General features: G+C 38.9%; 2 protein-coding genes across 5 annotated transcripts in view; both read left to right on the plus strand.

The window, feature by feature from the left end:
• The window catches only part of LOC144975254 (uncharacterized), a 178,948-nt gene that overhangs the window by 38,664 nt on the left and 112,294 nt on the right, over positions 1 to 27,990 (plus strand). The window contains exons 2-3 of one of the 4 annotated variants that reach the window (XM_078919174.1): positions 2,724 to 2,943; positions 3,714 to 4,575. In XM_078919174.1, coding sequence (XP_078775300.1) covers positions 2,893 to 2,943; positions 3,714 to 4,575 — 913 coding nt within the window. In that variant the 5' untranslated portion in view covers positions 2,724 to 2,892. Of the gene's footprint in view, positions 1 to 2,269; positions 4,576 to 27,990 lie in introns of those variants that run through there. The other 3 variants (XM_078919171.1, XM_078919173.1, XM_078919170.1) reach the window with 3 other exon arrangements.
• The window catches only part of LOC144975252 (uncharacterized), a 63,314-nt gene continuing 55,993 nt past the window's right edge, over positions 20,670 to 27,990 (plus strand). Inside the window, exon 1 of the mRNA XM_078919168.1 lies at positions 20,670 to 20,943. The gene's annotated coding sequence lies outside the window, so the exon portion shown is untranslated. The remainder of the gene's footprint in view (positions 20,944 to 27,990) is intronic.

Genomic DNA, 27,990 nt, shown 5'->3' on the forward strand with positions numbered 1-27,990 from the left:
TCTTCGACTAGCATAAAAGTGTATCCAGAGGAGAAACACATTATAAATCTGATCATATTTTGACTTCATTATACATGTGAACAAGTTCTACCCAGCATAAAGAATAAAAAGTGCCGATTTTCTTTGTTCAGAACCAAGCGGCTTGTTGCTGGGCGGACGTGACGTCAGCCTATTGAATCCAATTCTCACAACCCACTCTCCAGTGCTTTGCCCCGCCTTTGTATTATATCTACCCACATTATCCATACAGCTTTTCTGTCGCACTTTGAAATAAACAAGTTTTAAAATTTAGATCAGAAGAATCCTCCTTCAAATGTTGATCATTTGAATCCATCAATATTTGAAGGACGAGATTTCTGGCTATAATTTTAAGACGTGTTTATTTATTTTTTTTTTTTTCATATTCTGCCTTAATTGTTCTATTTACTATATTATAGGGAATGAGATTAGCGGAAGAGTATTGTCCCTTGATTGGACGTCACCCATAGTCTGTGACGTCGCCGGCGGAAAAAAAAGTTATTAGAGAGAGAACGTCATGTTGGTTGTGCACATGCGTCTCTCGTCCCAGACTATGGGTGACGTCCAATCAAGGGACACTACTCTTCCGCTAATCTCATTCCCTATATAAATATATACATATTATAAGAGTACCTGCCCTTTGCATCTTATAGTGTCATATTTATATAGAAGATATTCTATCAATAGCAGCTGTTGCTTTATACGCTTTGATGTTTTTATAAAGATGAAAAAAAATGTATGAATGTTCTTATTAATTTTATTATTTCCCACCATGTTCTATGAGCTTGTTTTTAAAAATGTCTTTGTCCTTGCCAGTTATTTTTAAAAATCTCTAATGGTTACACCTAAACGTCATTTACATCAACAAAATTGACGTGATTACAAGCACTATCTATATTCCTGTACTGATGCATCGCGTTTAGTTAAAAATCTCATAACATCCGCCTGTCAACCAACACATAAAACAATGAGTAACCTTAAACATTTATATTCTGATTGCTAGAATTTAGTGAGAACTGTTCATATGATGACTGGCTAAAACAATGATAAAGAGCAGAGTGGCGTCATTTTCTTTCCTTCTATCCACATTAGTGTAAAATCGTGTGATATTCTATTCCAGTTAGGTTTTCTCTGACTTTTGACAAAGACTTTGGGGTCACTAAAACTTTGACAATTTGTCAACTTATGACAATTTCATCCATCTATTTGTATGTCGACCAAAAAGTCAAGTTGATTAACTAGATTTTAAAAAAAAAAAGAAGATAAAATATATCCTAAGTAAAGCATGTTTTTGTTTATGGAAATATTCATCTTCAGTAAGGTTTCCAGCGGTGTGTTTTATATACCTTTGATGTACTTGCTCCCATAATGCTTCTCGTGTATTATCGTATAGGTGATGGTCGGCGGATCAAACCTCTGAAGTCTACATACGAACTTTGCGTGCCGTGTTTTATTTCATTTTATGCTGATCAGACCTCTGATGACGTCAAACGGTGCGTAAAGCTCGCATGTGGACTTCAGAGGTTTGATCTGTCGATCATATGTTCGTTTAAAAGTTACGTTGACAAAGTCCACATAATATATTATGTTCGTTTAAAAGTTACGTTGATAAAGTCCACCTAATATATTATGTTCATTTAAAAGTTACGTTGACAATAAATCTCCACATAATATCATATGTTAATGTAAAGGTTCCTTTGACAAATGTCCACATAATACTTGTTGCTGTATAACTCAGTAAGACATTCTCTATACAATACCTTAGTGTATCTTCATATTCTATAGATACGTGTGTCCAAATATAAATATTACATTATTTTACTGATCAGTTTGTCGTGAAAGATCATAACTTGCTGTGTTGATTAGAGTTTTAAAAAAAATAATACGTTTATCATTTCTAGATAACATATTAAAAAAATTGTTTTAAAGCGTCACAGTTTTTTAAAATAATTAATTGATTAATTAACTTATTTATTTATTTATTTATTTATTTATTTATTTATTTATTTATTTATTTATTATTATTATTATTGTTATTATTATTATTATTATTATTATTATTATTATTATTATTATTATTATTATTATTGTTATGTTATTATATTATTATTATTATTATTATTATTATTATTATTATTATTATTACTATTATTATTATTATTATTATTACTATTATTATTATTATTATTATTATTATTATTATTATTATTATTATTATTATTATTATTATTATTATTATTGATTAAATGATTTGTTTATTTGTTTTGGTTTGAGTCACTGGTCACCGAGTTTTCTTTTGGATTTGGTATTTTTTATGGTTTTATCTACTAAAAATGCTTGACATTACACGTACTCACCCGCACTTTTTATTCTCCCCCCCCCCCCTTCCTCCAACCAATTTGCCACGTTTTCTCCCCTCAACCACCAAAAACACCAACCCATCTCACCCATCTCTCGCACTTCTATCTGCACTGCACCTCCAGCAAAACGCCGCGGTCAGCAAGGGGACACAACTCAAACGGCGTAACTCCGCCAAAGGTTTACAACCGGTTATCACCCCTGCAGAGAAATTATCCGCCACCAACATTCACCGCAGTCGGTCCATGCACTCGGTGAACCAGCAGCCGTCTGCTGTCTCTGTCAATAACAACACGGACAGCAATGGCTCCGCGTTGAAGCAGAATCTGTCGGTTTTAAATCCCAAGAAAATCTCCACAGCACCATCGTCATCAAACACGAACAGCAGTGAGAGTAGGAATCACACTCCTATCATAATGAAACCCTCCATGAACGGTGGTCTTGTGTCGACTAGAAATACCGTGAACACCTCAAGTAAAAATCAAACAGGTAACATCAACACAGCACACTCAGTCAATGGTGAGAAGGTTGTCAATGGTAGAAATGGTGATGGTGGTGGTAGCACAGGTGGTGATGGCAAAACCGCTGCAACATCAGCAACAACACAGCCGTCAACATCTACGCCATCGTCAGCAGCATCCACAGCAGCAGAACCAGCGGGTGGTTTTTACGTCAAAAGAAAACAGCAAAATCAGAAGGTTTTAACCACCACAAACTTTTTACCCTCTTCCCCCTCCCCATCCCCTTCCTCCTCCTCTTCCTCAGTCCCAACCTCTACCCCGCAATTCTCTATCGCTTCATCTTCAACATCAGCAAACGCTTCTTCTGCTAACTCCGCCACCACTACAGCTATGCTTCCTCCTAAAGCGCCTTTGTCATCTTCAACTCAAAATCTGTCCTCTACATCCTCATCATCGGGCAAATTCCAAATCCTTCAATCCAAGCAGCGCCCTCCGTCTGCCTCGAATTCCAACTCGATTACTAGCCCTTTGCTGATGACGCAGAATCGGCCAGGTCTGAGCAAGTCTCAAATTATTAGCAGTCGTAAGTTGAGTCTATCTTCTCCTCCTCCATCCTCTTCCGCTCTCTCCGAATCAACAACCCCAGCCGACGAATTGCGTGGTTTGCCTAGTGTCAAAATGCTTGCACAATCATTTGGCAGTAACACAGCTTTGCACACTTCTACTAATAATAACTACACACAACAATCATCCTTTACGTCCGGTCGACTTTTATCGCCTGGAAGTCGAGGAGTATCGAGATCTACTAGCAGTGTGTGTTTTGGTCAATCAAAAAACCCTCACGCATCTTCTAACCGTATTCTCTTTTCCAAGAAGACAAACGCCGAAGGAGACTCTTCAGCCACATCGACCAACACCGGCAACAGCACCACGACGATGAACGGCAGTGCAAAAACACAGCAACAAAGGCAGCCAGAACAACCAAAGGACGTCGTACACAGTTCCCTCGAGAGACTAGATCAACGCGGTAGAAGCAACAGCCAAAATTCAGATGTAAAACAATCCTCATTCACCAACTGTTCTGCCGAAGGTCCTTCAGAACTTGAAATGGCTAGAGCGAGATTGAAAAGCAATAGAAATTCTAAGGAAGTTTTAGAACAACCAGAAAACGCAACGCCTTCAGAAAACAAACCTAGCAATAAGAACAATAGCAATCCTAATAGCAAAACTGTCTCTTCTTCGGTAGAGTCCAAATCTACCATCACACCCACCTCCACAAAAGCAAATGAAGCAAAAGAAATTACAACAACATCCGTAAACGAACCAACATCCAAAGCCGATCCGGTTACCAGTACGAGTGATAAACCCCGCGAAGCAGCAACGACGTCATCGTCTCGCACTGGTGCATACGTTAAAAAATCAGGGGGTCAAGGTAGCAGCAGAGGTGGAGTTCTTCTTTCCAAAGTGTCTTCGTCATCGTCATCCTCGAACATCGTCAAAAATTCTGCCACACTTTCTTCAGCTTCCTCCGACCTCGGCAATAAGATAAGACGCACCAAATCCAGGGAAGAGCTACAGACTAAAGATGCTTCTGGGGCGGGGACGACACAGCAGACGATACCAGACCGTGAGGGCCTTCTGAAGCAGATCCAGGCCCGCCGTGTGGACACTGAAGGGACCAGCAACGTCCAAAGCATGGCCAAGTTGTCCAGATCCATGCCTTCGCTATTTGCAGCAGGTAAGTTGTCTTTGTTCACTTTAACTCTCTGTTTCAGACCATGCAGTATAACCTGGGTGGGGATCCTGACCTCCCATAGTGGGCAGGGAGGTACATGCTGTGTCTTCTATCCCCCCATACCTGTTTTCCAATTGTTTCCTGTCTTTGTCTTGGAATGAGATTACTTAGTTTTGTCCTGATCCTTGCCGGAGTTCCTTGACTGGGAGGGAAACAGTCGAATGTATAGTTATAGTTTTGGGAGATGATATTTTTTTTCCTTGTAAATCATCTCTCTGTTATGCATTGTATTATGTTTAGTTTAAATATTATATTATATGATTGGTAGACATTTGAGTGTATTCCTCTTAGTTGGGACCTGTGCTTGTGTCTGGATGAGACTTTTAGGTGATCTCAAACTAAGTACTTTAACGGTGTGCTCTTGGAATCTACATCTGTTCCCTATTTGAACCCGTTCCCCTTTGTCTTACCTTTTTTTTGTGCTTGAATTGTAATTCTAGAACTTTTTACTATCCTATTCTCTTCCTTTTTACAGGCGCTGATATGACCTTAATGTGTTGCAAGCGCCGTAAAACCCCTTAAAAACAAACAACAGCAGTATAACAAAGTGTTGTATGCAGTTATGTTTGAGAATAGATATACTGAGAATTGGAAATCTTTGGCAGAAGCGCAATCTGCCAATCTTCTGGTCAGTGAACTGCCATACTCTGGGAAAACCCCATATTTTAAAAATTGTCCAGAAAACTCGTCCTTCAAATATCGATCGATTTGAATGGCCCTCATCTTGGAAAAACTCTCAAACCTGGGATTTCTTAAAGAGTTCGATCGATATTTGAAGGACGGGTTTTCTGGCCAAATTTTAAAATATGGGTTTTTTTCCAGAGTACGGCAGAATACTGTTACTGTTATCTAAAATAGAACAGTGTCTTTGTAGAGATTTTACTCTATCACTCAATGCGTCTTATTTCATGTCTGAAATTTTATCTGATATACCAAAAGAGATGTCGGATCATCATCATCATCATCATCATCATCATCATCATCATCATCATCATCATCATCATCATCATCATCAATCATCAACCAAAATCATCACCCTATATCGTTATCGTACTCATCCACCTCATCTCAAATCATCGACATTATTCTCACATGAAATGATCACGTGACTCCCACCTCATCGAAAACCCAACACACAACATGTTAACATCCACCGATTTTTATTCTGGATTCGTGGATTCTTTTTCTTATACGTAATGTATTGAAAGGGGATGACCTCGTATATTTTCCCCTCTCTCCTCCCCCACCTTCCTTTTTTATTTTTATTTTGCTACTAACATTTTTAAATACGAAATTAAACGACCAAAGCGGTTCGCCATATTTTTGTTCTAACGATTGTCGACCATCTTTACTACGTCACCTGACAACAACGAGTGATCTCCCTTGACAACACGGACACACACGGTATGGAATGAACCATTTTATTTGTAGCTCTTTTTCAAATGCAGTTTTAACGTTTTACTGGAATATTTGACTAGATGGATGAGACATTTTGAAAACGATTTTGTTGTGACCCGGCGTCTTGATGTGGTATGATCCCGAAATGAAGAAGATGTTAAATAAAGGAATTTTAAAGTTAAAACCGACATTTTACTCACTTGCATGTCTGATAACCTAAATATTGATATGGTCTCAATCATGTAATGTAAATACTCACAAACCAAGGCACAAAATTGTCCTTTACGACAATGTTAAATCATTGCCTCTCTTTGTCTTCTGTTATCAGGCATGTAAATGTATAGCGATCAGAAAACAGAAATTGTGAGTTTGTTCACGCGGTGAAATGCTATTCATCCAACACAATAACACACAGAAGCGTAGCCCATGTTTCATAATATGTTTTATCGTAAACTCAATTTGTAACATGTAAAACACTCCGGAATAATACCGTTTGGAGACGACGGGTCACAATTTATGGACTTAAACTTTTATTAATTTTTTTTTTTGCTTTTGTTGTAGTTTTATTTTTTTTGTTTTTTTTTTTTTATTTTTTATTTTTTTAAATTGTTTTTTTTTGCATGATAAAAGTTTCTGGTACGCTCTGAAGGTTAGAATTTTTAATCCCCTGCTTTTATTTATTGAAAATTTAACGTGTAATTTTTGTTTAGTCTTTGTAACTTGTTTACATTTCAACCATTATTTAAAAACCCCAGTAAACCAGGTCTTTGTTACTGGACCGATTGTGACGAGCGTTGTGAATCGTAATGGTTGGAGACAAGATTTTACGATCAGTTCAAAGACTTGTAGATTTAATACTATGTGAACATAGCCTGGCACTTATCGGTACCGATCCATAATAAAGCAACCATAGGAAAATGTTTCGGCTAAAGACGCTTCGTTAGCTATTTGAAAGGGAGGCGCCCATTATACCAAACCCGTGAAATGAGAAATGGCTCCCGTGGAGAAAAAAGCCGTTAATGCCTCAAACACATTCTGTCGTACTCTGAGAAAACAAAATACATTAAAAAAAATTTTGGCCAGGAACTCGTCCTTCAAATATCGATCGATTAGAATATACTCTCATCTTGGCAGAGAATGTCAAACCTGGGACTTCATCGAAGACTTCATTACACTTTCAGATTTGAGCCTTTTGACAAGATGAGTGTCTTTTTAATCAATCGATATGTAAAGGACGAATTTTCTTTTTTTTTTAAATGAAGAATTCAAATCTTTTTTTACACCCCCCTCAACACCCCCCCCCCCCCCACCCCCAACAATATGCCAACATTGCATGTCCACTGTTAGAATGCGAGGCTTGGATAATAACAGAAAAACGTTCTGTGAATACATTCTATGTGAAATGTTCTTGACATCCAATTGTAGTCTTTCCATTGGTTGGTTGGTGTCCCACATGACCATGGAATACCGGACACAATAAAACGCCCACCATTGTACTATCTATAGATCAATTAAGAAGAGGGAGGAATGGGTTGGCATAATAACTTCTCCAGGATGATAGGAAAACACTAACCTCTATTTCCTTTATTTTTCTTTATGGAAAGGGTGGAAGGAGTTGGGGAGGAGGCATAAATATCATACGTATTGGACTTTTTCCTTCTGAAAATGACTCTTTCCCTCAATAGTTATTATGACTTTTGCGAAAAGCTGACACTCTTTATCATTGGGTGACGAGCTTAGGAACATTGACAAAATGTGACGAGACATATATAATTAGAAGAATGCGCTGGCCGTCACGTGGGCATGTCACGTGACGAATGCGTGGTCGTGGACAAAAACAGAGACTGACAACCATGGAGATTGACCGGAAATGGTCACACGCCTGCGCAGACGCGTAACCGGATGGAGAATCGGACTCGAGCTTTTGAGAAGTCTGCAGACATCGGAAGGGAATTTCTCACGAGTCCAGTAGAGAATGCAAGAGATGCTTTGGATCATGGGTGGGAGCTTAAAGAAAGAGGATATAATTCATGAATTAAGGACTCTCACGCACTCCAGCAGAATGAAGTGGCCTGGATTACAATTTGTAGAATTTTATCCTCAGTCGCATGACCACTGTAATGATTTCAACGACCTCATATTATGAATGTGTTGAATTTTATATATATATATATATATATATATATATATATATATATATATATATATATATATATATATTGTTATGGCATCAAAACACCCAAAGGCACAAACCACTCTGATAGCACTTAGTATGTAATGAATAAAACAGTAAACAGTGCGGCTATGTGGTCTAGTGGTATGACACTCGCTTTTGGATCGGAAGGTCCTGGGTTCGAGCCTCGCGCTCGGCGCATAGTTGAGTCCTTGGAAAAGGCTCTTTACTCACATTCTCTCACCGAACTCAGGTGTAAAATGAGTACCTGGCCGTTAACAGCGTTGTCTTTGTCCGAAAAAATGTAATATCGCCTAATAGGCGTTATGTCTCGTCCTACATGTTAAATGTTGCTGTTGCCAGGGACCCTTTGTAAAGCGCTTTGAGTACATTTAGTGGATATTGCGCTATATAAAAGCTCAATTTTTTTTAAACTGGAAAAGAGCAAGGGATTCTTCACACCCCCATTTACATTTGGGGTCATCATCCTATTAAGGAAACAGTAGACACTGATGAAAAACAAACAAACGGGTAGCTGAGTGACCGCCGAAGACTTTGCCGGAAATCCCACCAACCAATGGCCAGGATGTGTCTATAATTTATGCTTCATTGCAGGGTAGCGTGTGCAAATGGGTCAGGAAGATTGAAGAACTGTCTTCGACTTCTTCAATGGGATTTTGAAAAGACATGCAGCGCTTGTGTAAACAGAAAGACGAGTGAATCTGAGAATGGAGTGGGTTGGAGGGGGGGGGGGGGGGGATGTGTGGTTGTTTGTGTAGCAGGCAGCTTGCTATGAAGCGGCATGTAATGGATTTATTTTGGTGTTATTTGAGAGCGGGGTTCTGAGATTCGGAATGTCAATGAATTTGGTCAGCATATGTTGTTACTCTCACGATATTTGGATTTTGGAGATAAGCGAGAATTACTCATGACCATGGATGGCAACAAAAAAAACAACAAAAAACCGATAACAAAGACCTGAGTAACGTCAACTTCATTCTATCTATAGATAGAATGCGCTTGGCTAAGAAGCTCATAACATTACCATCCAGAAGTGTAACGGACCAACACACAAATCTATGTGTAACCTTAAACTTTTATAGTCTGGATAATACAGTTATGTGAGAATTACTTGTAAACATGGATGGAAAAAAACCCAAAAAAAACAAACAAACAAAAACAACAACAACAAAAACAACAATAACAAAGACCGGAGTGACCTCAATTTTCACTTAATTCTATCAGACTATAAACACTTATGGTTACACCTTGTATTGTGTGTTGGTGTGTTATATCCGGCTGGCGAATGTTGTGAGATTGCTAACTAAACCCACATCATCAATTGGCAAAATCGTAATATATTATTTTTTAAAATGATATACGACCGATGATGTTAAATATACAGAATACATAATCGACATTATGGCGATAAATTAATACATCTGACAACAGACTAAAGGATTACAATCTATAAAATTCATATCTATAAGAAGAAATCAAACACACTAAGTAACAAACAACAATAGAACGATATGATATATGGACCCCCCCCCCCCCTCTCTCTCTCTCTCTCTCTCTCTCTCTCTCCCTCTCTCTCTCTCTCTCCCTCTCTCTCCCTCTCTCTCTCTCTCTCTCCCTCTCCCCCTTCTCTCTCCCTCTCTTTCTCTCTCCCTCTCTTTCTTTCTCCCTCTTTTTCTTCCCCTATCCCTCGCTCTCTCTATGTCTCTCTCTGTCTCTCTCTCTTTCTCTCTCCCTCTCTTTCTCTCTTTCTCCCTCTTTTTCTTCCCCTATCCCTCTCTCTCTCTCTCTCTCTCTCTCCCTCCCCCCCTCTCTCTCTTTCTCTCTCTCTCTCTTTCTTTCTCCCTCTTTTTCTTCCCCTATCCCTCGCTCTCTCTGTGTCTCTCTCTCTCTTTCTCTCTCCCTCTCTTTCTCTTTTTCTTCCCCTATCCCTCTCTCTCTGTCCTCTCTCTCCTCCCCCCCCCCCTCTCTCTCTCTTTCTCTCTCCCTCTCTTTCTTTCTCCCTCTTTTTCTTCCCCTATCCCTCGCTCTCTCTGTGTGTCTCTCTCTCTCTTTCTCTCTCCCTCTCTTTCTCTTTTTCTTCCCCTATCCCTCTCTCTCTCTCTCTCTCTCTCCCTCCCCCCTCTCTCTCTTTCTCTCTCCCTCTCTTTCTTTCTCCCTCTTTTTCTTCCCCTATCCCTCGCTCTCTCTGTGTCTCTCTCTCTCTTTCTCTCTCCCTCTCTTTCTCTTTTTCTTCCCCTATCCCTCTCTCTCTGTCTGTCTCTCTCCCTCCCCCCTCTCTCTCTCTTTCTCTCTCCCTCTCTTTCTCTCTTTCTCCCTCTTTTTCTTCCCCTATCCTCTCTCTCTCTCTCTCTCTCTCTCTCTCTCTCTCCCTCGTTACCAGTGTGATCTTTGCTATAAATCAATCAGATCTTCGGTAAGTCTCTTAACAGAGAAGATAAAATCTTTCATAGGAAACACGACGAGAGCCGGTTCTTTGTCAACGTGAAATGATAGCAATCTGGGGCTGGGACTGGGAGGGAATTCACAACATTGGGCATTCCTCGTCAGGTGGAAATAACTCTTTTGTTGCTTGTTGTTTTGTTTTACTTTGGGGTTTTGTCTTGGATGAAGGTCCAAAACACTGTTTTGTTTTACTTATTTATTATTATAATAAAGGTCCGTAACTCTGTTTTATTTGGTCTTGTTTTATATTTTCTGATTAATATCCAAAACTTGTAAAAACAATTTTATTAAGGTCCGCAACTTTTGTTTTGCTTTGTTTGATTGTTTATTTAGTATCTGGTTACAACTCAGGATGGGTGATGTTCGTTGCATTCTCTCTAGACATTCGCTGTCTGATAAATCTCCAAGCTGGAAGTGCGTCAGTCAATTTTAGATTTCTGATTTATTTTTTTACAAAGATACAACGTATTTAGCGGCACTCGCATTCAACTTTACAGATACATATTACGTAGTGTCACTTGGATGAGAAAACCAGCTTAGAAATAAAGTCCTTTAGAGCCAGTCGGCTCATGGAGCAGACGTTTATCCCGGTATCTTAGCGCGAAACGGACAATAGCAGTTGCTTGCTACCCTTTGGATAGGACGAATGAATGGATGTTTATTTTGTTTTCATTATTTTATATAATGAATCATTCCCGCTCATTCTCCTGACCAAGATGGCCGTAGGGGAACATGAGAGATGATTTTCCAAATATGGTTCATTCTCCTGACCTACGGAGGTCATAGAAGGCCCCGTCATCCACATCTCACTTCAACTCACCTCACCTCACCTCACCACACCTCGTTTCATTCTCCTGACCTACGGAGGTCATAGAAGGGCCCCGTCATCCACATCTCACTTCAACTCACCTCACCTCACCTCACCACACCTCACCACACCTCATTTCATTCTCCTGACCTACGGAGGTCATAGAAGGGCCCCGTCATCCACATCTCACTTCAACTCACCTCGCCTCACCACACCTCATTTCATTCTCCTGACCTATGGTGGTCATGGAAGGGTCCCGTAATCCACATCTGTCCTCACCTCACCTCTCTCATGTCATTCCCCTGACCTTCGGCTGTCGTAGAAGGGTCCTCCATCCACATCTGTCCTCACCTCACGGACCTCACACAGTTCATTCCCCTGATCTAGGGTGGACGTAGAGGGCACCTCCATCGTCATCTGTCTGTCCTCACCTCACGGACCTCACCTCATTCCATTCTCCTGACCTACGGTGGCCGTAGATGGGTCTCCATTCACACCTGCTGTCCCCACGTTTCCTCATAGGTGTTTCACTGTCCATCCTTGTCCATTCCTTTACGTTTCTGTCAAGGAATTGAAATAAACATTTAATTCATAGTTACAAATATGGGACTTGGTTTTAAGCTCATTGTGTTTTTGGTGCAAAATAAATATGATATTCTGCATTACATCAAACAAACAAACAAACAAAAACTAATAAATCAAATTTAAAAGACCCAAAAAAGACAACACTCCCACCCCCAAGAAACGAAATAAAAAAACACAAAAACAAAAAAACAAACAAACAAACAAAAAAAAAAAAACAACAACAAACAAAAGAAAAATTTTAAAATTATATAAAATAACCCTTCCCCCTCCCCCAAATAAAAAAAGACAAACAAAAACAAAACAAGTAACAAAAACTGGAAGTTTGTTTTTTTTCATCATTTTATTTCTGAATTCTTTTTTCGGAGTGGGTGGTTATTCACCTGATGTGATACCGATTCGGGACGCTTGGTCACGTGATGGGCCTTCTGAACCCTGGGTTATTTGTGATTCTTGTCACCGTGTGGATTCCTGGCACCCAAAAACTTGGCTGTCTTTTTCCTGGAAATATGTGTGTTCTTTTCTGTTCAGTTGTGTATATATATAAATCTGTGTGTTGTGTTGCGTATGTGTGTTTGTTGTTTACCGTAGCGATCCTTTACCTCAAACACAGGGTGATTCAATGAAATACGAACAGATAATTTTTACGAGAATTCCGCACCTCATTTTTATGCGAATCTTTTATAAAACACTCTAGACTCTATGCCAAACTTATTGTGTGCAATAATTACGATTCTTTCATCTCTTTGTATTTATTAAAATGAGTATTTTTATCGTGCCCAGCCCAATAACACAACGAGCTTGCGGTCTTTTACACCATATTTCAACCCAATAAAATGTGCGAAAATATTCTGCAATCGTTGAATAACATTTGTATTCAACGCGTTATAGCATTATTCAACGATTACGTATTTACTTAGAAATGATAGGGTTTTCCAATGAGAGTGGTGGACTAATATAGACTTGTACTCTACGATATGCGCACCGTTTTATTAGATGCATTATAATTCCCATAAAATGCTCACATTTATTTTTAATCACCCTGAAGGAATTTCTTGGTAATCTCAAACGTAAATAATTGTGAACACTTTATGTGAACGCATCATAATTCCCCTGAAACGTTCACATTTTATCCAATCACCCTGTAGCCTACTATAGAACAGATAAAATCCACGGTCATTTCGTCCTATTTCAACCACCGAATCAATCAAATAATTTGTATGGATTCATACATTGTGATAATTCAATGAGTGTGAATTCTGTCAATGAACAGACATGCCAAACCTGTACAGTTTGTCTATTGATCCACGTGGATATGGATATAGAGTCGTCTGGCAATAATAAAGCTAATTTGAATTTGAATGCCATTTGCCTGCTTTGATTTCAACACAAAACACGCATTTCGTCGTGCAAAATAAACAAATAAAAAACCCTCAACAAAACAAATAAACCAAACTAAACATATTAAAAACAGACAAACAAGCAAATAAGGGGCAGCGTGGCTCAGTGGTACGGTCTTCGCTTCCTACCCGAAAGGTACCGAGTTCAATCACCCGCCGCTGCGTTGTGTGGCCTTGAGCAAGTCACCTCGCCCTAGCTCTTTTTGCGGCGCTGCTCTGTCTTCCCTTGGAATAGACCCTAAAGACAAATTTCCCCTTGGAAAGGGGAATTTTATTAATTATTTTATTTTTATTTTACAAAATCTAAACTGCCTCCCCCTCAACAAAAACAAAACAAAACCAAAGACAAGACAAACAAACAAACAAATATTCAAAGACAACAACAACAAAAACAACGCGTATTTCAAATACTGATCGAGTAGAATGACCCTCATCTTGACCAAAAAACGCTTTAGCCTGGGACATGGGAAGTCCCAGGTTTGAGGGTTTTTGCCATATTTAGCACGTAGGGCGAGACATGACGCCTGTGATGTGCTATGGTATGTTCCCCTATGTTTTCCCCTTATAGACGACATTATCATTGGCCAACTTGGTGCTGTACATAGCGCGACTCGAACCGGGGCCCTTTTAAGGCAGAGAGCGAGTGTTACACCTCGAGACTACTATACCGCACAATTAAACAAAACATGCTTTTAAAATGTTTTTGCTGTTGTCGTCGTCGTTGTTGTCGTTGTTGTTGTTGTCGTTGTTGTTGTCGTCGTTGTTGTTGTTGTCGTCGTTGTTGTTGTTGTCGTTGTTGTTGTTGTTGTTGTTGTCGTCGTTGTTGTTGTTGTCGTCGTTGTTGTTGTTGTCGTTGTTGTTGTCGTCGTCGTTGTTGTTGTCGTCGTTGTTGTCGTCGTTGTTGTTGTTGTCGTCGTTGTTATGGTTGTTGTTGATATTTTGCTCAATGTTTTACCTTCCTGTGAAAGAAGAAAATATTCGATTTGAACTCTCCAAAATGAACCAGTCACCCTGAGGTGTTTTATTCTAGGTTTACCGATTATCTATCAACCCCCCCCCCCCCCCTCCCACCCACCCTCTACTTACAACAACATTCACGCATGATTTGACAATGCGTTGCCGAATCAGATCATCATAATATTATCATTGTCTGACGGATTCCAATCCATAGAAATCCAAACAGAGCTGATTCCAATCCACTGATCGGGATTCACACAATCACAGACCTCCACAAACACAACCCTATGGTACACCGAAAAGAAACACTTTCTTAAAGTTTTGGCCAGAAATCTCGTCCTTCAAGTATCCATCAATTAATATGACCTTCATCTCGTGAAAAACTCTCAAACCTGGGACTTTCCTTGAAGATCATTGAAGTCCCAGGTTTAAGAATTTTTGACAAAATAAGGTCATTTTAATCGGTCGTTATTTGAAGGACGAGTTTTCTGGCTAAAATTTTTTTTTACTTGTTTTTGTTTTTTGTTTTACAAGAATACGGCAGAACAGAAGATTGTCTCCAAAAGACGCCGTCAAAATACAATTTCTGGGCCTGTTTTTCTCAATGGAGCTTTTGTTCTACCTCAAGGCGAGGGCTGTATATTCTATATTATGATTACGTCTGTCTTCACACTGCATGCATAACACACACATTCCTTGCAACGTGATTGCATAATGAGATTTGTCGTTATTGTCGACCGTCGCTGATCTTGTCTTTGTCAGGATTGAAAATTGAAGTGTTTGTGAAATGATTTTTCGTCTTTAAATGCCTCGTTAGTTTTTGGGGAATTGAATGAAGCAACGATCTAATGATCAATCTATCAACTACAATTTAGACACTGTGACGGCTATTCGTGGCCTATAGACAATTATAATTAGTTTTGAGTTTGTGCCAAAAAGGATGTTTTTGTAGCAAAAGACGCAGAGAGAAATTGTCTGCTATTGGTGGATATTTATTTTTGTGCACGTCTGATAGCCCACATCGTTTTGGTTCATTTTTGCATTGGTAACAGTCTCAAATCATCACAAAATATTTATTGTACATTAAAATTAGAACCAACTTTAATCAGCCCACAATTGCGTTCGGTTTTCAGACCTGGTAATAGGTGTTGATGTATCTCTGGTTCAAATCTTGAGAAACAATCCAAAAACTCAGGATTTGTCACCTTACAGACATCAACAATTTTGCCGTTCTCTGGGAAAACACATGTTTAAAAATTTGGCCAGAAAACTCGTCCTTCAAAAATCGGTCGTTTTAAATGACTCTCATCTTGGCAAAACCTCTCAAACCCGGGACTTCAGCGAGCTTTGCATTAAGGGGTAATGTTGCCTCTTTAGATTGGGTCATTTTGAGTCATCTCAGCTTTATTGTAGTTATTATCCTGGTTAAATGACTGAAGTTTTTATCGACGGAAAGAAATAATGACCACAAAACTAAATGTACTCGAATTGGTCCAAAATTACAAAGGCAAAGTTACCCCTAAAGGTAAAGTTACCTCTTGAGGTAATGTTACCTCTTGGCAAAGTTACCCCTTAAGGTAAAGTTACCTCTTAAGGTAATGTTACCTCTTGGCAAAGTTACCCCTTAAGGTAAAGTTACCTGTTAAGGTAATGTTACCTCTTGGCAAAGTTACCCCTTTTGGTAAAGTTACCCCAGTTGACGGTAGGTAAATAACGATGTATTTTTGGGTTACAGATAGGACAAATAACTCCTTTTGTCAGTCTGTCTTTTCTATTGAAAATCAAATGAGCTTTTTACATAGCGCAATATCAAACTCTACGTGCTCAAAGCACTTTACAAAGGGTCCCTGGCCAACAGCAACACATAACATTTAGAACGAGACATGACGCCTGTTGGAGGAGATTACTATTTTTTCCGAAGAGAGACAATGCTGTCAACGACCAGGTACTCATTTTACACTCGAGCACGGTGAGAGTATGTACGTAAAGGGCCTTTTCCAAGGACTCAACTATGCGCCGAGCGAGGCTAGCTCGAACCCAGGACCTTCCGATCCAAAAGCGAGTGTTATACATACCACAAGACCACATAGCCGCACAATTATTGGTATCGACAACGTTCGATTCTTTTATCTGATTGATTCTTGATTTATTGTGTTTGATTTTGTTTTGTTTTGTTTTCTTCCCCTCTTCGTAGCCATTCCTCTTTTCTTTCTTTTCGTCTTGTTGACAGTTGTAGAATACTAAAACTCTAATCGAACCCCTGGCAAAGGTCCAAACTCCAAGGGTCCGACATGTTATCTGCCCCCATTGTAGTTTATATAATCATGTCTTTTGTGTGTGTGTGTGTGTGTGTGTGTGTGTGTGTGTATCGCTACTCCCGATCTCTATGGCTGTGTCTTGTGTCGTTGATTTAGTGGCAGGAAGCCTTTTGTTTACACACGGATTTCTCCAGATTGAATTTGTATCTATTTCATTATCTAGTCTTTTTTTTTTTCCTATTTAAAAAAAAATTGTCTGTTTTTGTTTTATTTATATTTTTTTATCATTTGCAAATCTATTTTTAAAATCTTAATACTTTGTAAATATGTTTCGTTCAAAATATGACAACATTTTGGAATGATATGAAAGATGCACCAGATTGTTTTTAGTTGTTGTTGTAAAGCTCGAAATAGTAATAGTTGACAAACGAAGAAAAGATAAACTTTAAAAATGCAACAACAAAAAACAAAGCCAAAACAAAAACAAGCAAACAATAAAAACAACAGAAACAAACAATTACGCTCTCCCCCCCCCCCCCAAAAAAAAAAAAATTAAAAAAAATTAATCAATTAAAACAATAGAAAAACACTCATTATTCTGTGGGTAACGAATCAGACACTGGCCTTGTGGTTCTAGTGCTCTAACTACTTAGCCATAGCGCCTCAACTCATCCCCTCACCCCTCCCTACCCCCCCCCCCCCCTTTCCCCAATTATTTTGGCATAATGAGTGACAACCCCACTTAGTCTAAACCGGAGAGTAGCCTGTATAATAATATAGTATGTACCCAAAGTCAATAGTTATACAGGTCCACCCTCGTGTGCCAAATCAGGCTTAGAGCTGTAGCTGTATGACATTCCATGACCAGTTATGACAGTCTGTTGTTGGTTCTTCTATCAGTTTACAGATGGCACCGCTCATGGCACCACCTATTTGTTGGAGTGCCTGTCGGCCATGACACTTGCTGCCGCTGGTTGTGTCTTATTCCTATACATTAATTAATTCATTAATTTGACCATTAATGACTTACGTAATTGATGAATTTTGACTATTCATTTATTTAAAAAATATATTTATAGATATATAAATTAATTGATAAATAAATACATGAATAAATAGATAAAGAAACGAGTAAATAAATCGATTTATTAATACATAAATATTCAGATAAATAATTAGATGAAAGATAAATAAGTATATGAATATAAACAAAGATACATAAATAAATTCAGTCACAGACAAATAGCTAAAGTGGATGAATAAATGAATAAGTAAATGAAAAAATGGTTTTGAACACAATATCTATTGGGAGTTCCCCTCTCCCTCCCATCGCCTTGGGGTCAGACCGTGTCAGACCGAGGCCGTACCATACAAACAGACCTGCATACTTGAAATGTTAACAATTCGTAGTTTTCAGAGGGAAGAAATAGAAGTTACTACAATTAACTTTACAAATTAATATTTTACCCTTATCAGTATTAAAAATGCCTTCAAAACCCTGAATAGATGATTTGTGGCACCATTTTTTTCTTCTTTTTAACACGTTGTATTGAATCAACAATGTCTATTTATTTCTCCTGTTGAAGCCAAAAATTCGTATTTTTACGAAATATTCGTAGTATTTGGCATGACTGAATACAAGAAAACAAACAGCACACACCTCTGTTGTCATCTCTCCCATTCCTGATGGTTTTCTTTTCTTTCTTTTTTTCTTTCTTTCTTTCTTTTCTTTCTTTCATCCTACCTGTTGCGTCGTGTTCGGCGACTTGTATAGCGGGGACAGGCGACTCGCTACAGACAGGTGTGGTTGTGTTGGAGAGTCCAGTGAATGGGTTGTTTTTTTTGTTGTTGTTGTATCACCTTGTACAGACTGCACCGCTCGGCACAGGAGATTGGCTAGTATATTTGGATACATATTTGAATTCGGGACATCTACGTTCAATTATGCATTCTCCCCATTCAGCCCCCCCCCCCCCCCCAATCCCCAATCATTGCTGGGTGATATGGAAGCGCGGGGACTGGGCCGGGCGTAAATAGATATCGTCTTCCCCCGAGTTCGATACCGTTCCCATGGCTGTGAGATATCGATACCCCATTATTTATAGAGGGATCCACCACTAATCAGGGCTGTCATTCTCTATAAAAAAAAAAAAAGACGAATTTTCCCCCCCACACCAAATAAAATCTGATTCTGCGACGTCTTTTCAAATGACTTGCATCAAATTTATTGAGAAAACAATTATGGCGTCAGTTTTTCTAGTTTTAAGGCTACACTTTATTTCTATCGATATGCATGGCTGCTCAAATGAACGGTTTCCTGTGATATAGGCGTGGTCAAATAATCTGCTTGCTCTACTAGGACCCCCCCCGCCCCCCCCCCAAAAAAAAAAGCGTGTGTCAAAACATTTCGGTCAGAAAACCCGTCCTTCTAACATCGATCGATTATAAGACTTTTATTTTGTCCAAAAAAAAAATAATCCCAAAAAACTCTCAACCCTTGGACTTCACGGAAATCCCAGGTTCAGGAGTATTTGACAAGATGGTGGTCACTTGATTCGATCGATATTTGAAGGACGAGTTTTCTGGCTAAAATTTTAAATACGTGTTTTTATGTAGGATTTATTTATTTTTATTTTTCTGAGTACGTCAGTGGGGTTGTTATATTACGGAGTTATAGTTAGACACCGAAGCTCGCCTAACGAACGACTTGCCCAACACGTGACCATTTTTTTTCTCGCGTCCTCTCGTCTAATCTCGTCACTCCCGAATAGAAAGAGGAGGTGGAGCTTATATGATATAACGCAATGAAAGTTCTGTCCGATGACGGGTGGGGGATATCACCTCTCCAAAACTTACCTTATTATATGAGATCTTGAGATTCTTATCCAATCATCGATTGCTCGTTTGACAGTTCGCTTGTGAACAGTTAGGAGACCATCTCTTGATTTATGGGCAGGCGGCTTTGCGTAAAGACGGTGAGTGTTGTATACATCAAAGAGTACCGCTGACCGATGGGTAAATAGTGGTTGTGTAACCCAAAAGCCCTGCGTCTCGACTGCAATGTCTTGTATGTAATAGTTGCGTCACCATCTCAAGGCTCAGGAATTAATTAGTGAGCTGATTCAATGTGGGTTTCAAATTTATCGTATACGTAATCATTTGGAAGCTACAGAGAAAGGTGTTTTTGTGTAATCCCTTTCACACACACACACGCGCGCACGCGCACACACACACACACAAACATATACAAACAATACACAAACAATACACATCCCTGGTCATCTATTGCCTATATTATTAATGTTAATATATACATCCCATGCTGATTGTCACTACCACCCCCCCCCCCCCCAACCATTTCCACCATCAAAGTACCAGCGGCCTTTTCTCTTTGATTTCGTATCATGGTCTACCCGAAGCCCAACACCTCGATCGTTTGTGGGTCAACCCACCCACTCCCCCCACCTTCCCCCGTAATCAATTTATAATTTTCTCTCTGTATAGAGCGCCACATGCACAATTATATACTATTGAATGACACTGACCTTGCCCCTCCCCTAACACAAGCCAACAGCAACCCAAGCTATCCTCTATCACGTGACCTTAGATCCGATGCTGCATACCGCTTGAGAGTCTTCACTATCCAGATCTCGTTCATGGTCACGTGAGAAGGCTATATCCGTTCGGGTTCGGCGTTCGGGTTCGGCGTTCGACCCGATTTCGTTAAAAGCCTAATATGAGCAAATAAACGATTGTATTTCCAGTTTACAACGATGGACGAACGACGTGGAAGAAACGTAGATCTGTCCTCAGAGTCTTAGGACATTATCTTCGTTTTCTACCACGTCGTTCGTCAATCTCTGTCGCGTCGCTTCGGAACATAGCCGTTAACTTGCTATTATTATGTAGTTTTTGTCGTACCTGGCCGGGTTGTAGTAGTAGTAGTAGTAATCATAATAATCGCCATGTATAAGTACAACGGAACGGTGTTGTGATGTGGTTTGTGGGATGACCACTCAGCTGTAACGGCTCGCTGCCTATGTGTCTTGAATCAGGTGTAGCGGTGGTAGTAGTATCGTAGTCGTAGTGGTGTCAGTGTGGTGTGGTAGTGTTGGTATCGTAGTGGTGTCAGTCAGGTGTGGTGATTGTGTGAGGAGCTGATCGTGATCGAATCTCTGTGCCTGTGTGATTGTCTTTGATTGGGAGTCGATGGGAAATCACTTGGCCGTGGCGAGTCTTGCTGGCCTGGGCTGATCGAACGACGTGCACAAGGTAAGGACTTGTGATCGATATTGAGTTTAATATTATAATTGATTTATTGAAGCCTGTGTGCACATGTTTTGCAGGTCTGACAACCGAGAGAGGAATGTCATAGGGCTGATTTAACATTGTTGTAATGGACAGTATTTTACATTGGTTTTGAGAGTATTTCCATTACAGCAATAGACCATAAGAATTTGGGTTATCAGACATGCAAATAACTATGCGTCGGTTGAAGCTGTTTTTGTGAAGCATTGATTTGATGAATATGTCACCCATCGTGTTGATCCAGTTAGATGTATTTATTTATTTATTTATTTATTTATTTATTTATTTATTTATTTATTTATTTATTTATTTATTTATTTATTTATTTATTTATTTATTTATTTATTTATTTATTTATTTATTTATTTATTTTATTTATATTGTTATTATTATTATTGTTAATTAATTATTTATTTAATTAATCGATTTTTGTACCCTGCACATCCCTTAGACGGTGGCTTGACATGATCATCTGTATGAAACGTATTAATGGTGGGGCTATTGGTTATAATCGTTATCGAGGAAGTGGCTATTCGTGTTGGTTTGCGTCCGTCTGAAAATTGGTATTTGTTCTCAGTTAGTAAATTGCTTTGAAAGGTCAAAGGTGATGGTCAAAATTTGTCATGACCAGGCCTGTCAAAACAGTCTTATGTCTGGACAAATCGGATACTCAGTTATTAAATGCCATTTATTAATTACTAAAAATGGAATCTTTGACTTAGATTTTCAAATAAGCATCAAAGTAAATACTTTCATTCGAGCTGTGTTGATAAATTTCAGAAACTGATTAACAATAAATTGAATTTAACTGAAAGCAATAAAAATTCTTTTTATTAAATACACATATTTTCGACGACCGTATGTCTGGTTTTTAGGTAATTAATTCTTGTTCTTGTCTGAAGACGGTTTTTAAGCCCGAAACGTTCCTTGTTTGGTATTTTGTTCTGTCTCCAAGATGTTATATTGGTTTTTGTATATTACCATGTACATGCTAGTAACAGCTTCTAGCAGCATTTGTATCACTTTGGCTGGTGCGTGAAGGTAATCTTTATGCTTCTTTTTTTTTATTTTCCACCTCTCTCCGCCCGTTGTTGACATGTTTTGACAAGGCCGTTCCCGTTAGCTGTGATGTTGTCGCTGAGATTTCTCTCGCTAGATTTAACACGGTAGAATGATATGTAACCGATTGGGTGGGACTGGAACATAGAATACTATAGAGTATACGGGGTTCAGGACTGGTGTGATGGGATCAACGAATCTCTGAGAATTGAATGGACATACAAATACAAGCGTCATCATGCAACTCGGATTGTTTGTTTCATTTCAGATACATATTAGTGCTGTCATGCGGTCTAGTGGAATGACACTCGCCTTTCGGAGCGAAAGGTCCAGGTTTTGAGGCCGCGCGCTCCGAGCAGCGCTTAGTTGAGTCCTTTGAAAAGGCTCTTTACTCACATTCTCTCTTTGTGCTGAGGTGTGAAATGAGTACCTGACCATTAACAACGTCGTCTCTGTCCGAAACGAAATAATTGTAGTATCGCCTAACAGACGTCATATCTCGCCATTTAATGATATGTTAAGTGTTGCTGTCGGCTAGGGACCCTTTGTATAGCGCTTTCAGCACGTTTATTGGATATTGTGCTATATAAATGCTCGAGACTCGATATTATACGTTGGAATGTCTGATTATTTTTGACTGTAAATTAGACATTTGTCGTCTTGTTCAACCCGCCATGACAACACATTGAAATGGTGGGTTACATATTAGATTGGTAAACCAGTTAATCTCTGGAAAAACTCGTCTTTATGAATTTGGACAGAAAACTCATCCTTGAAATATCGATTGATTTAAATAACCCTCATCTTAACCCAAATTCTCAAACCTGGGACTTATTTGTAGACTTCGTGAAATTCTAGTTTTGAAATTTTTTATTTTTTTTTGCCAAGATAAGGGTCATTTAAATCGATCGATATTGGAAGGACGAGTTTACTGGCCAACTTTTTTAATACGAGTTTTTATTCCAGAGCACGGTCAGTTAATTCTAGTTGACCACGTGACGGTCACAGACAGATAGCAGTAGCGGTCGTCGTCGGATATCTGGACCTTTCAACTTTGTTATTTGTTGGGATCGGATAAACAATCCATGTTTTCTCTCACGCTCCAATGTCACAATCACTACAAATGTGTCAGAACCTGTCATTGTTACGGCAATGTTGTTCTTCTATGGGTTGATGACCGATGGGGTCCAGTTTTCTAAGACTCCACAGTTCTTGAGACGGAACGGCCCGTGGATTTTGTTAATAGGGGCTTCTGAACTGTTAAAATTCCCCGGTGGGATAATTGATACAAATTATTATCGTGTACAAATTATTACACGACAAAGACTGTATCGTCCTTGATGGAATGGAAATGTTGGATGGGATGTTTTTCTTGTTTATTTCACTATTGAATAGACGACGCTCCGATTGTCAAGTAGGCTGTTTTTCGCTCTCTTTTAAAGATAAAGATTGGGGGGGGGGGGGGGGGGGGGGGGGGGGGGGGGGGGGGGGTGGCCGTGTGGTTAAGACATTGCATCGCGGCCCAAAAGCTAACAGTTTCGAGTCCCGCTCCAGGCACTTGTTTATTGTTATTATTATTTTTGTTGTTGTTTCTTTTCTTGGGCAAGATCATTAACCCCCGATTGACTAATTTGAACAACATGGCGGGTGATTCCTGTTGACATCAAATGTTTGTTTGATGGGTTATCTATATCCCGTCATGGAATCGCCTTGGTGACGGTATATCACCATGCCGTGGTGGAAGGGCGTAATTTATTTATTTATTTATTTTTCTCTTTATTTTCTACCATTCCATCACTCTCTTCCTCTTTCTCTTTCCATTCCGTCTGCCCCCCCCCCCCCCCTGCTGTGCCGCCACTGCGAACCAAACCTATTCTGAGATCCAATTTTTTGCACGCCTTTCAGGTTTACTGCTGATTGATCCGTGGGAAGATTTTTATGATCTGTTAGCGTTCATATCCGTTTGAGGCGAGGATCACGGTTTGAAAACCACTGGCTTTTCGTGTCAGCGTCTGGTGCGTTTTATTTTATTTTGTATATATATTTATTGTTGACTCCTGCAACCCATCGCATACAATGTGTGATAAGGGAATAACGTTTTATCATTGGCAGAAATAGGAAGTAATGGGTTTTTGTAATCTTTCCATCCTTTATGCGCTATGCACTTCTGTTTTTCTACTCGTACATTACACACACACACACACGCACACACACACACACGCACACACACACACACACAAACAGACATGCATATATATATATATATATATATACACACACACAACACACACAAACGCAAGCGCTAGCACCTGCACACACTCACACACACACACACATACACACACGCATACATACACACACAAACACACTCATGCGTTCGCATACATATAGGAGCTCATTCTTTCGTGGTCAGGAAATCGCTGAAGAGGTCACCTGACCAATGAAGGGTGGGGATTTTTATTTTATTTCCCATTGAGATGGACTTAGTCTTTCAACTTTTGTTGGCAGGAATTTCATGTGTGCTTCAGCATTATTATACATCCCAATAGGTCCTAGTGTAGATAAATCGCCAGGCCCTGTTGCAGTTTTTTTTTTTGTTTGTTTTTATTTGCTCATCAATGTCCACACCGAGTAGTGATTGAGAATTCCTCGCGTCATTAGATCTTTTCGAAGGTTCTTTGCGAAAGAAAATAAATCTTCCTATCCAAAGGCTAGCAAGAAATTGATACTGTTTGCTTATACACGTTCTGATATTATGATCAACTCCGTTGGTCTAAAGGGACTGAAAGACGGCTTCATACCTTCCCCCCTCTATCCTTTCTCCGCTATTCTCCCCTCTCTCTCCTCCTCCCCCCCCCCCCCCTCCTCTTCCATCTCTCTCTCTCTCCCTATCTCTCCTCTTCCCTCACCCTCTCTCCCTCTCTCCCCTCCTCCCCCCCTCCCTCTCCCTCCCCTCCCTCTCCCTCCTCCGTTCCCCTCTTTTCCTCCTCCCCTCCCTCTGTAGCCCCTCTCTCCCTCTCTCGTTCTTCCCCCTTTCTCTCTATTTCACCTAACTGATATGTTCATACACGTTTACTACGCACATATAAAATATCCACGTGTAAGTTTGTATGCGTGTTATTCAATCATAAATCTTAATACCTAATACTTCTTCATAAACAAAAGTAAATTAACGCCATTACGTCAAGGACCCATTGTTTTGTTATAACCGGTGGCCGGGCGGGCTAAAGACACCAGCACCCTTACTCAAGACCGCCACTGTTTTTTGGTGAATGCCTGTCACATTAATGCACGCCTCTCATGAAGGAATTCTGAGAGTGCCATAAGAGGATTTCCTCTGGACTCCTTAAGGGTTTTCTCTGGCACTGTTACGATCTACACAATTTGTGACCGATCCTCTAATAACGGTAATAATAGAGTTGCCTACTCCGTGTTTTAATCGGATAGAATTTAATGATTTAAAAAAGATACATTAATCTGAAACATAATCTGAAAAACGTACAATAAAATAAAGCCAGAAATCTTTCAAGAGAGTGGATTTCATTTCTTTATAATATATATATATATATATATATATATATATATATATATATATATATATATATATATATATATATATATATATATATAAACACCGTTGACTTTTCTTCATTTTTATTTATGTAGTAAGTTGGCTTTTTATTTGTCGCCATCCCGTTCAGTCCGACTTACATAACACCAGCTTAACACGACGGGTAACATATGACTAATATCTAGAGATCCGTATTGAATCGTATGCTGTAGGGGACATGCTTTGTTCATTACCCATTGCTGCTTGGGTTGTATGTGACCACCAACCATATTGTATCATAGTGATTATGGGATTTGTAGTATATAGTCTTTAGAGTTGTTGTTGTTGTTGTTATGGAATGGAATAGACAAGGCCACGGTGTAACACGGTTGGGGTCTCAATGGAGTCGGGAGAAAAAATGTTCAGATTAAAATAACTTAAAACAAAATAACAGCAGTGAGAAAGACATCTTTCCTGAATAAAAAATCCGCTACGGGACCTTGAGATAGCGCATTGAAAACACGTTCGAACATTCAAACGCAGTTCAAGAATTCTTTTATTTTACCCATCCTGTTCTTATTATTGTGTTTTCTGTCTTTTTTCTTTTTTTCTTCTTCTCGTTGTAGATTTCAATTGTTATTTATTTATTTATTTATTTATTTATTTTGCAAAGATGGTTTTTGGCCACCGTATTTAATGTTTGTTTGGATTTAAAGGGAATGTATTCACGTTTTGAATGTTTTTGTTATTGGCTGGAGAAGGGTTTTGAGCCCAAAACGTTCCGTGTTTGATATTTTGTTCTTTTAAAAAAAAATATTTTGGAAGCTGTTACTGTTATATGAATTAATTTACATAACTTTTAACCAGGCCTGTGGGATGTTTGCTGGCTTGTGCGAAAGCCACATTTTTTTGACGTGGCTTTCCCTCTATTCTCTCCCGTGAACGAGGCCAATCTGGGAATGAATATAATATATTGTCTTATACAAATACTAGCCAGGTACCTGTTACAATACACTACTGGACTGAGGGAAATAAAACACCCCAAACCAAACACGTATTTCATACTTTTGGCCAGAAAACTGGTCCTTCAAATACCGATCGATTTAAAGGACTCTTATCTTGTCAACAACTCTCATAATATCTTGAGATTTCTTGTTGAAACTTAAGAAAATATAAATAGACAAGATGAGGTTATTTTAATCGATTTTTTGATATTTAAAGGACGAGTTCTCTGACCAAAATTTTAAATACGTGTTTTACCAGGTTTCAACAGAATGGCCTTACAAGGTTCAAACTAGACATTTGATTGGTCTGTCTATAATGACTATAATATGGTCCTCACCTACTGGTTCTATACAATCAATGTCAATACAGATATTCTCATACACATGGGTCGTGTAACCTGACACCCCTTTAGACTGCACGTCTGAACAATATTATGTGACCTTTCACCTCAAAACGGTATTAAGTCGGGATGATTAAGATGCTGAAAACTGAATGTATAGCCAGAAAATTGAGATTTGCGTTGTTTTTGTGTTTTATTGAGGAGAATGAATATCATAATTTAGTGTGTGAATAGCAATAATTCATATTTTTTGACGAGGTCAGCTTCAATTTGACTTTTTAGTATCTGATTCATCCCGACATAATACCGTTTTGAGACGATGGGTCACATATAAACACGTGGAGTTAACGTCATTTATCTGTTTTGGAAGATTGGATTAGCCAGCCATGGGTGAGGACTATGTAAACAAACAATAACATACAAATAAAACAAAACAAAACAAAACAAAACCCAACAAAACAACTCAATAATAAACAAGACATTCACTATTCAAAGATTTAAATAAAACAAAACAAACAAAAAATCAGTGATAATAAAAAACAAAACAAAACAAAAACAATAACAAACCCCAACAAAACAACTAAGCAGTATAACAAGACATTCACCATTCAGGATTATAATTAGCGTGGTAATTACCTCCCCCTGACATACCTTAAGGCGGAGACTGACTGACTACATACACCAACCAACCCCAAAACAACCCAGCGACCCAGCACAAACGATTTACTTATCACAACTCACAATCTTCCAAAACGTTCCCCAAATTGTACGCTGGTCCAAAAACATCCAAACACCATGGCGAGAAAATTTTCCCCCGAGACCCGAAAGGCTCCGATCCGAAGACACCAAAGTACCAAGTACCAATGTTATGACATAATATTGGTATAATTGATATTTATTGTAGTCTTCAAAGTGAACGACCTATAGGACAATACCAATTATAATGTTATATGTAATTGTATTGGTATCTCTATGTATCACAATGTACTTATTATCGATTGTAACCCTTCAAATGATTTCTTCAAGAATTATTATTATTATTAATAATAATAATTAT

Source organism: Berghia stephanieae, chromosome 6, assembly GCF_034508935.2.
Source record: "Berghia stephanieae isolate SIO BIC M18660-M18661 chromosome 6, UCSD_Bste_1.3, whole genome shotgun sequence".
NCBI lineage: Eukaryota > Metazoa > Mollusca > Gastropoda > Nudibranchia > Aeolidiidae > Berghia > Berghia stephanieae.